This window comes from Salminus brasiliensis, chromosome 22, assembly GCF_030463535.1.
Source record: "Salminus brasiliensis chromosome 22, fSalBra1.hap2, whole genome shotgun sequence".
Classification (NCBI taxonomy): domain Eukaryota; kingdom Metazoa; phylum Chordata; class Actinopteri; order Characiformes; family Bryconidae; genus Salminus; species Salminus brasiliensis.
This window is the reverse complement of record NC_132899.1, coordinates 29,567,122-29,580,716: the sequence shown is the minus strand read 5'-3', so window position 1 is coordinate 29,580,716 and position 13,595 is coordinate 29,567,122. Positions and strand designations below refer to the sequence as shown.

Sequence of the window (13,595 nt, the reverse complement as noted above, 5' to 3'; positions counted from 1 at the left end):
CCACTCAGTGCAAATCCCAGCCAACTGGTCCCAGCAGTGTACTTGAAAGGGTAAGGAGCTTTGAGAAAACGGCAGTGCTGTGTCTAATACACCTCAGCTTACATATCTGCTTTCCTGCTGCAGGCGTCTTACTCTAGAGGCAACCTGGGTCAAAGCTAAGAAGTAATCAGGCTGTAGAGAGGCTCCAGATGATCGTACCGTCTCTCCTACTGCTGTGGTGGCCCTTGCCGTGCGTGTCTGTGATGTCTTTGAAGGAGAACAGGAAGAGCACCATCTCTCCCTTCTCATTCTTAATGGGCACGATGTCCAACAGGCACCAGAACGAGGTTCCTGCAACACAGGGGAGACACACAGAGAAAAAGCAACGTAGTGAAACTCGTGTAGAGAGCAGTGTTTGGACGCAGGAACATATAAGCAGGAGTTTTTCCTTGCTTATATTATGTATATATTTAAGTTGTTGTGATGTCATGAAAAACCAACACATTTACATATAGTATATTCAGCTTTTTGGGCCTACTGTAATTTAGCCCCGCCTATTTATTTATACAAGCCACTCTGCACCTTTTCTGTTTGATCCTATGAAAGAATTAACTAATTCGAGATACTGGATTTTTGAGTTTTATGAGCTATAAGCCATGCGGATCAAAAGTAAAACAAAAAAAGGCTTAAAAAACGTTGGTTTATGTGTAGTAATTCTAAAATATTGAATTCAATTATAAGCAAAAATGAACTTTTTCACAATATTCCAATTCAAATCGATTCTTAATATAAAACCCTGCAAGAAATCTTTGAATGATGCAATTTAGGAACCATTTTTGGTTCGTTCCCTAAAGCAGTGATTCTCAAACCAATTCTGAAAGACCCATGATGGACTAGCTGGTTGCTTCAGGCTGGTTTCATATGGTCTAAGCTGATCTTTGGTGATGACCTATGCCCTATGCTGGTAAGTCTAACTGGTTAACCAGCTTATCTCTTGACCAGCATAGCGTAGGTTTTCATTTTATTTTGATTGACTAGCTGGTCCATCATCACCATGGCTACCTTGACAGGTGATTCTCAAACCGGTCCTCAAGGACCCTCAGATGCGCCACATATCGATGGGTAGCAACTCCCAAGCAAACACCTTTTTGCTTGTAGCTAGTTTTAGATGGTCTAATGCCAAAATGGTTGGTCCATCATCACCCTGGCCAACTTGACCAGTGATTCTCAAACACTCAGATGGTCCACATCTCGATGGGTAGGAACTTCCAAGCAAAGGAGTTGCTTATGCTGAGGCCTTTCAGTTCAGAATTTGATTACTTTTTAAGTAGGGCTGTGCGATATATATATATATATATATATATATATATATATATATATATATATATATATAGTCTATGATAAAATCGTAATTATCAAGTATGTCACTGACTTTATGGAAACCACTCAAAAACACGCCTTAAGAGTGACTGCGCTCGTTAGCCTGATAGGACAGTCTACTGCGCAAGTGCTAGTCGCATAGCCTACATGTTCACTGCAAGCTAGTGTTCTGTCTAGGAAAGACTGGAGTTAAAAATGAGTGAACAAACTGCGCCAGGAGACAAAACACAAGCACCAACACCCTGCCAGTTAGATCTGCAGAGTTAGACTTAGCTGCTAGGCCTGGCTCGTCCTTGCTAGCTTGGAGGCGGTTTAGCTTTGAAAACACTGAGGTTTCTCAAAAGACTGCCTTCTGCAAACCATATACCGAATATCGGTAGCAATGGAAGACACCAGCTCGACAAGAGCATATTTTACCATCTGCGAACTGACCTCTGTGCTGAATATGAAGATATTAAAAAAACTTCGGGAGTCCGCTGCCCACTACAGGCCGAAACCCGGCCAAGGGACCGACCTGCTGGACCGCAATCTGTGACGGTCAAATTCGGTGACCTCAGTGGCTGGTTTCTAAGATTTCTTCTTGCATCATATTCTACCTCTATATATCTACCATATTCATAGATTATGTGACTGCACTGTTTAGTTTAGAGGGTTGACAAATGTGCTGCAGCCAGAAAGTGTGACCCCTGTATACTTCTATAAGAAACAGTGCAGCCTTGTAATTTACAGCTCAAGTGAAATAGATATGTAGGATATGCTAGCACAGTGCAAGCCTATACAAGCACATTTTGAAGGATGAAAAATATTGTCTAACTAGTCTTCAGAATCAATATCGATATAATTTAATCAATATAATTTTGTCAATATTGCCCATTCCTACTTTCAAGTGTTTTCTTTTTTCTTTCGCAAATCTAATGCCAATAGGCCTAAAATGCTCTGTACTTTAGAATATATTTATTTATTAGTTGAAATATATTTTCTCATTAATGTATTAATTATTGAACCATGCCTCAAATTTGAAGATAAATAGAGATCGCAGGGCAGCAGGCTCCAGAGGGTTGGTGCTGGTGGTGCTGCCACTGCTCTAATCCAGCCAGCTGTGACAGGACATTGGCGAAAAACGTACTGAGATAAATATAAACCATGTTTCAGAATGCATCATGAAACGAGTGAAAAAGTAAGTAGTTGCAGAGTGAAAATACTTATCTACAACTTGAATTTGTGAAGAGAATAAGAATGATGTTGAAGGACTTGGGCTGATGGTCTCCTAGGTCTCATCAGGTACCAGTACGGTACAGACTGTGGAGTTGAATGTGCTTTAAGTACTTGCAGCCCAGGGATACCGTTGCTTGACTTCAGTGCCATTCATCAATCTACGTCTGTTGGAAGCTAATGGAGAACGTGGAGAAAGTGCCTAATGCCAGCAAATCTAATGGGTGCCTTCACTAAATATCAATATTTTAGCTTTCACACTCATTTATCTGTGGAGGGCATGTCCCCTGACCCCTCTGTAAAGGCCTAGTCTGTTGCAATGGTGGTCAAATACATGCACATATATACTGTATGCTCATATATTGATTGATTTTGAAATGGATGTATTGGTTGGTTGGTTTGTTTGATTGATTCGATGTTTCCTATTTGAACTAACAAACAAAAGCAGCAGTCATTGTTTCCAGACTGGCTGCCTTTATTAAACGCTTGCAGTGGGGGTTTTCATATTGAGCTAATCTTTCTCTCTGAGGCATTTCCCTTGGTGCTGGGTGTTGTTGGCTGCAGGGCTTTTGCTGGAGGCTGGGGATTTCTACCAGAACCTTGTGTACTCAGCTTCAACTCTGTTAGAGATGTACTTCATCAAAGCAACAGTGGTCACATTCAGTCACTTACCATTATCGACAGTCTACTATAGCCAAAGAGCATAGAGCTACATACAACATATTCATCTTCGAAAGCAAATGCACAGCTGCATGCTAATGCTAGCAATAAAAGCCCTAAAGCAGTGATCCTCATGGACCCTCAGATGGTCTACGTATCTGTATTGCAAGTTGGGTCGGCCCAAAGATCTGGACAATAAAAGCCCTAAAGCAGTGATCCTCAAGGACCCTCAGATGGTCCACGTATCTGTATTGCAAGTTGGGTCGCCTCAACGATCTGGACAATAAAAGCCCTGAAGCAGTGATCCTCAAGGACCCTCAGATGATCCACGTATCTGTATTGCAAGTTGGGTCAGCCCAAAGATCTGGACAATAAAAGCCCTAAAGCAGTGATCCTCATGGACCCTCAGATGGTCCACATATCTGTATTGCAAGTTGGGTCAGCCCAAAGATCTGGACAATAAAAGCCCTAAAGCAGTGATCCTCAAGGACCCTCAGATGATCCACGTATCTGTATTACAAGTAGGGTCGGCCCAAAGATCTGGACAATAAAAGCCCTAAAGCAGTGATCCTCAAGGACTCTCAGATGGTCCACGTATCTGTATTGCAAGTTGGGTCGGCCCAAAGATCTGGACAATAAAAGCCCTAAAGCAGTGATCCTCAAGGACCCTCAGATGGTCCACATATCTGTATTGCAAGTTGGGTCAGCCCAAAGATCTGGACAATAAAAGCCCTAAAGCAGTGATCCTCAAGGACTCTCAGATGGTCCACGTATCTGTATTGCAAGTTGGGTCGGCCCAAAGATCTGGACAATAAAAGCCCTAAAGCAGTGATCCTCAAGGACCCTCAGATGATCCACGTATCTGTATTGCAAGTTGGGTCGGCCCAAAGATCTGGACAATAAAAGCCCTAAAGCAGTGATCCTCAAGGACCCTCAGATGGTCCACATATTGCATGTATTGCAAGTTGGGTCGGCCCAAAGATCTAGACAATAAAAGCCCTAAAGCAGTGATCCTCAAGGACCCTCAGATGGTCCACGTATCTGTATTGCAAGTTGGGTCAGCCCAAAGCAGTGCCCTTTATGAGTAATAGAGACGCTGTTCTCCCATTCTTTTTTGAAGCATGCTGTTGTATGGTACAAAATTGGCACATTGCTTTGAGTTGAAATCATTCTGATGACCGTTCTCTTGAGTCATTAGAAACTCACTCTGTTCATTAATATCTGTTTTGGCTCTGCGTTGTTTCTGTGGGCCAATTAGAAGTGGTCCGCTGTTGTGTTCTTTCATACTGGGAAAGCCCTAATTAGCTCCAAAACCTGGGGTGTGGATGTGGTAGATAATGTTCCAGACTGTACTGTACAGAACCACACACTACGTCATCTGTGTAACTTCAGTTTGCCCTAAGCAAGGTCACGGAAGATGAAACGGTGCCTCATATTCATTACATTCTTTGTCTGCTGCTCACAGTGGGGAAGGTCTGTTTGGTTCATGTGTTTGTTCTTGAGTGCAGCGTCTAGTGTAGAAGTTCAATTATTTACATTTGGGTAAAGGCTGAAAACAGTCTAAATAAATGTACCCCAATTACACAGGATGACGTGAAGTCACGTGAAGTCAGCCTTCCGGGGGGGGGAAGGCTGGTTAAGTGTTGTTTGGTTGTAGGGCTTACCATTTTTCTTGTAGAACTGGACCTCGGCCTGGTACTCCTCTTTGCCCTCCAGCGCTTTCTCCATGCCCTGGGCGACGTGCTCGTTGGTGCCGGGGCCATACAGGAAGCGGCAACTGCAGTTTTTCTGCATCACCTCCGTCCTCACGAAGCCCGTCAGTTCGCAGAACCCATCTGAGCAGTACACAATAGGGTAACCACGGTGACCCTGTGCGTTGCCCAGCAGGAAGTTACTGTCTGTGGATGGAGATGGAGAGAAAATCATCGCTATCATTGCTGTTATGTTTGAGTTTTGTGCTGGAGGCTGCAACACAGAGGGCGCTGTTTCAGCTGCCACACCTATGTGTTATGTACTGGATATCAAATGTGCCTGAAAACAGATGAAAACACTCCTAAGACCATTCCCTCGACTCGAGCATGGCAGAACCTTACTCAATTAGCCTTCCTGTTACTCCAAACTCCGGTCATCTCAACATTGCTCTCTCAGAAACAAGTTGTTATTATCAACACTTGCTTCGGTAGCTTGGCAGTTAGTCAACAGCAGCTGCACTGGGCAGTCGCTTAGCGAGTGGGCTACAAAACTGAAAGGATGGAGAAGATGTTATCTACTGAAATACTGTTATTTTTTTAATTAAGCAAAATCATCAACCAATAGAATCAGACCTTTTAGTAGGTAAAATCACTAAAAACAAGTAAAAAAAAATAAGTTAATTGATCTTATTGATGAATTGATGATATTACTACAATGATCTCAAGTTTTTCTTTGGTTGGCTATAGCTGAGCCATTTAGCTCCGTGGAATGAATCTTTCTAGATGGTGAATCAGTTCAGTTTGTTTGGTATCAGCCGCTTCAGCTTTTACTCCAGCCTGCCTTAAATTTCAGAGTTAAGCAATGACCGCATCCATCTGAACCGCCGTTCTGTCACAACTAATTATCTCCTGTCATTTAAAAATAGAAATCCGCTAAGCAAACCGGCGTGTGTTCATCAGAGTCTGAGGCTCCGAGTACAGGTTGGTATTCTGAACGCGGCTTTGTGCAGGAAAGAGTGCTGTACACCCATCAGCTCACACAATGAAGCCATTACTATTCCAACAAGTGCTCTGCCTCTCTCTCTCTCTCACTGTGTCTGTCTCACACTCACTCACTCACTCACTCACTCTCTCTCTCTTCTCACAGACACACACTTACACACACACACCAGCCCCATGGCCACACGCACAGCCAGCTCCAGGGAATTCATATTATTTTTCCAGCAGCTGAAGCCGACTCAGCTTGGGGGAAAGAGAGTGTAGTTAGACACAGGCTGAAACCCAGACTGACCCCACACAGCTACATCCTGATGATACAGAAAACAGTCTCTCAAACAGGCTCACAGATTCTCAACTTTTAATCCATGTAGAAGTTTCTTGAGGGAAGTTTGGAGGTTGATTTTATTCTAAGTATTTTCATTATAGATCTTTTTATGTTGCACAGCCATATACGCAGTGCCAGAAACCAAATGAGCTGTTTGCTAGTTGATTAGTATTTGGGATCAGACTATGACCACCAATGATGGGCTAGAAGATGGTTCACCCACATTGTGCATCAATAAATTGTACACCAGCAAGCTGGAGCTCCTAATGAAGTGGACAGCAAATGCACTTTGCCTTTAAAGTCTGTTGAAATTGTGCCCTTTTTTCAGCACCATGGACAGTCCCCCATTTTTTTATGGTCTTGAAATCAGGAAGATTCTGACCAGGGATTAGGGTGTCCTTAAAGTGAAAGTGGACAGTGTTTATGTAAAATGTTCAGTCTATATACAGCCAGGTCCATAAGTATTTGGACAGGGATACGTTTTTGTTTTGTAATTTGCCTCTGTAGACAACTCAGTGGATTTGAAATGAAGTTATCAAGCTGTGTTATCAAGTGTAAACTTTCAGCTTTAATTCAAGGGTTTCATATATTTTGCAGTAACTGTTTAGAAGTGACAGCTTTGTTTACACACTCCCTCCATTTCCACGACCCAAAACTAATGGGACAATTGACTGATAAGCAATTTCATTTCCGGGTGTGACTAGTGACTGTTCTTTGGAACTCTCAAAGAAGGTCCAAAGAGATGCTGATATATGAAAGAGGCCATCATTAGACTGAAAAAGCAAAACAAACCCATCAGAGATAGCTGAACCTTGGGTAGCCAAATGAACAGTTCTAAAAAAAAATGCACTGGTGGCTCAGCAACGCCAGAAAACCTGCAAAACAACGGGAAACAACTAAAGTATCTGATCATAGAGGGTCTTTCTTTGGTGAAAAAAAATCACTAACATCACAACAGATTCTCAACTTGCAAGTTCTTTGAGGGTCTTTTCGAGGTTCTCGAATTATAAACTGTGGAGGAACATATTGATGTGCTTGAAAAAGGTTCCTCAAAGCATGTTAAGAGGTTCCTCCCTCCCACAGTTTCAAATTGAAGAACCCCTGAAAGTTCCTCAAGGAACTCATCCTTAATAACAGCTGACAAACAGTTAGCAAACTGAATATTCACCACAAGGAGGCGCTGTTAGCACTCTAGTAGATTGGCATGTTGAAAGAAACATTGAAGCATCAGCTGCAGAGTGTGGCTGACTAGCTGTAGTTGCTAAACAGTGCCAACAGAGCACAGAAGCCTTTCTTTGAAAGTTTAGAAAGTTGTCCATCAAAAGAACCCTATATAAAATGAAAACCACTGGTAACACTCAAGAACAGAAAGGCCAGATTAGTCTTTGCTAGTAAACATCTTAAAAAGACTGTCTGTAGGGCGTAGAATTGGGTGGGGACAGTAGGGGCATGTTTCTATCAATCCCAGCGACTACTGAATTCTCCATAGCAATGATTTACAGCTGGCCATCAGTGTATATTTGTGTACTACCAGCCCGGCCCTCCCATCCCACATTGCTAACAGGATTGGCTGTGCCATGTCTTGCTATCGTGTGTGTGTGGCTGTGGTTGTTAGCAGTACCAAATCTCTGTCAACTAGATGTGCTTCAACTAACTGAGATGCTGTTGGTTAACATAATCACAATTGTGTAATTATTATCTCAGGAACATACTGACGGGAAAACACTCCCTGTATGAGTGTGTATTGGCTACCATAGCTATAAATAAAGGCTCTAGATGACATGAAATTGCGGTCATTGCGGTCTATCATGAATGCAGAAAGCCTTCCAGGCTTCCAGGGGGGACCCCCTGTGGACCGCTTTTATGTCCCCACCAATGTCAAAATCAAACGTATGCCCTTGGCCTACCTATTTCTGGAACACGATTCATGTGCAGATGAAAGAAAGATTAACTCAAGGAAAGGTATGGAAAGGAAGGGTTCATAATCCAAAGCAAAACCACATCATCTGCCAAACATGGTGTAGACACTTTTATTGCATCGGTGTGTAAGGCTGCCAATAGCACCGGGTCACTGATACTTTCTGCTTAGATTAACAAAACAGGTGGAGAAGGACCCAAAACGTACTGCAACAGTAACCCAAGAGCTTCTTAGGGGGAAGAAATAGGAGATTCCTAGAAAGCAGAGTCAGCCGTCCGACCTCAACCCAGTTAAGCAGCGTTTTACCGAAGGCAAAACTAAAGCAGAACAACCCATAAACATAAACTGGCAAAGCATCTGAAGGGAGGAAGCTCAGCACTTGATGATCAAAGTAATAAAAATACTCCTCATATTTTTACTTATTCCAGTTAGTCCAGTTACTTTAGAGCCTGTGTAAATAGAGAAATTAAACTTACAGAGTTACAGCTGGAAGTTGTGTCACTGTCCAAATACTTATGGACCTGACTGTATAGAGACTGAACTGTTTACATGACCACTGCCCACTTTCACTTCAAACACAACCTGATCCCTGACCAGAATGTCCATTATTTCAAGACCTGTACAGAAAAGGGCGTGGGTGCTGTCCGTGGTGCTGAAATATAATACTGCAGTTCAGTGTTTGAAGGGCAAGGCTGCAAGATTCAGTTCAAGGTTATTACATTTGGGATAAAAACAAGCAAGAAGCAAGCTAGGAATGAAATTTTCATCCTGTATAAATGATGAATACTGAAACTCACTGAAAACACTTAGGGTCACTCATGGTCACATGGTCACATGGTCTTTCCAAATACACCATCAAGTAGATGCACATTACACAATACACTGCACTACTGAGGAGCCAGATGGACGTTTAAGGCTCAGTTGGAACTCTTCCGCTATGGAGAGGCACAACGACTGGGTGGAAAATTATACACACACACACACACACACACACACACACACATGAACATACACACACACACACATTTAACCGTGCACAAATGCTTAAAACAGACAATTAAACCTGTAGTTTAACACTAAGAAAGACAAGCAAGTACATGCTGAAATGAATACAAACACACACATACACACTTGCATAGACACATGCATAAATTAACCCACCACCATGCGCACACACACACACACACACTCAGGAGAGGTCCTACGGGGTTTGAGCGTGTATCAGCGTGTTGAAGTGTGTGAACTGAACAGTGACAAATGACCACTTAAGAATTATTCAAGAAAAAAAGGCAGTGAAGCCACGGCAGCGTCTTTGCAAATTACCAGTGGCACACACACACTTTCCTCTCCCACTGTGAGGAGAATTAACTCACTCACACACTGCCAAGTGGTGAAGTGGAGCTCTAAATGTGGCTCTGATGATGATGATGATGAGATCGCAGGTCCTCTCACACGCAAACTGCATACACATCCTCCCTCCGTATACAACCCCTGCTACCTACTACTACTACTGCTGATAGGTTCTCCAGTGACCGTTCAAAAATGTCTGATGGGAGAAGCCGGCTACCAACATGTCACAGAAAGGTGCTGAGGTCCTCTGCTGAAGAAAAACTAGCAATGAAGGAAGGGCCCTCTATGTCGTTTCTGAGAGAGAGAGAGAGAGAGAGACAACCACAAAAACTCATGAAGGAGGACTACACAGTCCCGGCCTTCTGGAAACCACCCAGCCACGACATCCTGACTACGGTGGACAGCCGTGTGTCCCCAATGTCCTCATTTTTCAACCACAGGAGGAGGACTATGTAGAAGGACTATGTCGTTTTTGAGAGACAGACGGAGACAGAAGTTCATGACGGAGGACTACACAGTTCCTGGACACAAACATACTGCCACGGTCCAACAACTTAGGCCTACTTGAAACCCCACAGCCACGACATCCTAACTACGGTGGATATCCACGTGACCCCAGCGTCCTCCTTTTTTTGGAAAACTAAAATATGGTCACTCTAGCATTTGGAACAACTTTTGACTGGTCCTATATTAGTTGGGCAGACACGACATTATTAATGTAGCCCTCAACAGGCACGTTTGAGGGCTGAAAATCAAATTAGGCATGTGGTGTGACGTTCTGATCATCACCTGAGGCAAGAACAGAATTTCGTGAAGCCAGGCCAGCCTGGTACGCGTGGCAGATAGCTGTCAGCAAGAAATTAATTAAGAGTGAACAACAGGGAGTAATCTCTCCTCTGCTGCATTGTGAGTTAGCTGTGCCGCTTGTTTAGATTCCAAAATGCGACAGATCTGCTCGACTTTGTGGGGATTAAAGAAACGGCGGTAAATCCCTGGCTAGATGTTGTCCAGCAAAGCGTAGGATGCGTTAGGAACACCGCAGTCAGTTTGCCTTGGGCATGTGCAGTTGTGGAAGCAAGCCACTCCTCGCAGAAAGCTACTTCTGTTGTCTTGGAGTTGTTATGATGTTGTTATGTCCAGGACACAAGCATAAAGAAGACCATGGAGGTGCTGATGGGATACTGTGTTAATTGAGGAGGTCATCTCCGGCCTCTTTTCCGTTCCGTTCCGACTACTTTGCTATCGCAGCATTAGTACGACCAGGCTACCAGGCTCGTCCAGCATCGCTAGTCCAGCGTTAGCACAGACGGGTTATCGGCCTCGCCCAACAACATTACTGCAGCGATAGCATGGACCGGCTACTGGGCTCGTCCAGCATTGCTACTGTGGCGTTAGCATGGCCAGGCTATCACTGCTGGACTCGTCTAATATCGCTAGCACAGCGTTAGCACAGGCAGGCTACTGGGCTTGTCCAGCATTGCTACTGTGGTGTTAGCATGGCCTGGCTACCGGCCTCGCCCAACAACAACAACTGCTGCGATGAACCTTATTTATCATTTTTTGCCTGAACCACAGCTTTAGCTGTACGTTAGCATAGTGCTAACTGCATGCCGAAGTCGGCGTGATTTATGCATTCAGATTGCATGATGCTAACAGATGAACTATTGCTCCATTAGCTAGCTACACTAGCCTTGGGCCCTGCAGAGGAAAAGAGGCCTCTGATTGTGGACTGTTGTCCAGTTCTAAGGAATGTCTATTTATTAATTATATATTCAGCAACAGTTTTTTGTGATTCTGGTCAAAGCCATTTCCATTTCCTCTTCAAACCGAGGTGCGAACATGGGTTTTCAGCTCTGCGTAAAATAAACCCTTCACTGTCATAAACACGCCTCACATTGTAGATATTCACAAGGTCAGAAACAGCCTATCACTAATCACGGCTGATTTTACAGGCAGTTCTCTCCACTCAACAATCATGAAAGGTGTCCAGATTGTCTTCCCAGTAAGCCATATTTATCATCCAATTACTATTAATAATTGTTACTATCCAAAACCAGCGGTGAACCAACACGTGAGAGTTCATATATAATGATGATGTTCAAGTAGTGTCTAAGCCATCAGGCCAAAACTGATAAAACGTCTGGCAGAAAGACCCACAACCATGTTCCATCAAAAAAGCTCCACATACAGGCATCTATGACCCAATCAGTCGCATAACTACACTTGCCACCATCAGCACTTTGTACACAGACAGTCTTCTGTTTGACTTTTGCTGTCATAACAGATGTCCTCAACTCTACCAGCCTATCTCTGTGTGTGTGTGTGTGTGTGTGTGTGTGCTGTAATAGTAATATGACGACACTACTCCCTCCCTGTCCATTTGATTAGAAACCCCTCTTTTGAATCCCCTCCACCTTGCTGGTCTGCTGGTGCACTGATATTTCATTTGTGGTTCTCTAGCCCTTCTGGATCCCCCCTGCTGTCCCATACGCTAGTCTGACATATGCACATATACCATTAATGATTGGACATATACTTTACATATACATACAGTAATGGGCAAAAATATTGGCACCTCTTACAGAAAATCCACCACATCTCAAGAGATTGGTTGCAGTTACAAATGCTTTGGGGTTTCCGTGATAATTCTTATATTATTCTATAAGAATAATTTTATATATATATATATATATATATATATATATATATATATATATATATATATATATATAACCTACATGTGAGAGTTCATACGACTTATTATTGGCTAAATTATTGGCACCTTTTCAGTAGTCCAGTTCAGCTCAATGAAATGGAAGACTATTATACAAGGCTCAGGAGGACCCCACTTTTGACACCGAGACATATAAAAGCGAGAACGTACCTGATGAAACCACAGTCTTCCATCTGTGATGTGGACAGATGAGACCAAAATAGAGCTTTTTGGAAAAGCACATCACCATACCAGTGATAGAAAACTGAAATAAAGCCTTCAAAGAAAAGATCACGGCCCCTGCAGTCAAACATGGTGGAGGTTCAAAGGGGTTTGGGGTTGTTTTACTGCTTCTGGCAGTGGATGCCTTGACTGTGTGCTTGGCATTATAAAATCTGAAGACTACCAAAGAATTTTGGAGGGCAATGTAGGCCCCAGTGGCAGACTGCTGGCTCCCTCAGAGGTCATGGGTCTTCCAGCAGGACAATGACCCAAAGCATGCTTCAGAGGCGTCCAGAAATGGTTTAAGACAGAGTGCTGGAGAGTTCTGAAGTGGCCAGCAGTGAGTCCAGATCTAAATCCTATAAAACAGCAGTTGGGAGAAGGTACCCTTCAAATCTGAGACCTGGAGCAGTTGGCAAAAGAAGAGTGGTCCAAAGTTCGAGTAGCGGGATGTAAAAAACTCAGGAGTTCAGAAACCCAATGATTTCAGCTATTGTTTCTAAAGAGGGTGCTACTAAATATTAAGCTGAGGGTGCCAATAATTTTGTCCAGTCCATTCCTGGAGTTCTGTGTGGAGTGAGATCAGATTTTACCTTTGAAAAGACCATTAATGTACGTATATTTAAAATATGTGTATTGCCATATATCAGATATCCATTTGGGGTGTCTGAATGGTCCACTATCCATATAATATCCCGCCAGGTCAACAGCCGTTCTGTGGGAGCTTACTTTCCATGTGGCTGGTTGGTGATTCCTGCTGATGGGATTTTCCATTCAGAGTGAGGGCTCGCTATGTAATTGAGGTGGAGGCTGAACCACATACAATAATCTACACCCACAAAGTGATTTCTTTTATGTAAACCCGTCTACTGCGAACATATATAAGATCTGTGGCCCAATGGTGACATGTCCAGAGATTATGTGCTGTTTATTTCATATGCAGTGACAGTAGTGAGGTTTACAGAGCGGGATGAATGAAGACGAAAGAATGAATAAGACTGTGTTGATTCCCTCCGCAGTCTAGAGAATAAATCCTCTTACGGATCAATCCGAGGCCGAGCTGAGGAATAGCTCTTAATTGCACATCTGTAGGGCTTGCACTAATCTTTCTGCAAGTCCCTGCACTGTGTGTGTGTGTGTGTGTGT

General features: G+C 43.3%; 1 protein-coding gene across 2 annotated transcripts in view; it reads right to left on the bottom strand.

Annotated features, from left to right (window-relative positions):
• Positions 1–13,595, bottom strand: part of kcnh4b (potassium voltage-gated channel, subfamily H (eag-related), member 4b) — a 77,530-nt gene that overhangs the window by 46,338 nt on the left and 17,597 nt on the right. For both annotated transcript variants that reach the window (XM_072666995.1, XM_072666996.1), the window contains exons 2-3: positions 4,896–5,129; positions 199–330 (exon numbers count right to left, since the gene is read on the bottom strand). In XM_072666995.1, the coding sequence (XP_072523096.1) occupies positions 199–330; positions 4,896–5,129 (366 nt within the window). The remainder of the gene's footprint in view (positions 1–198; positions 331–4,895; positions 5,130–13,595) is intronic.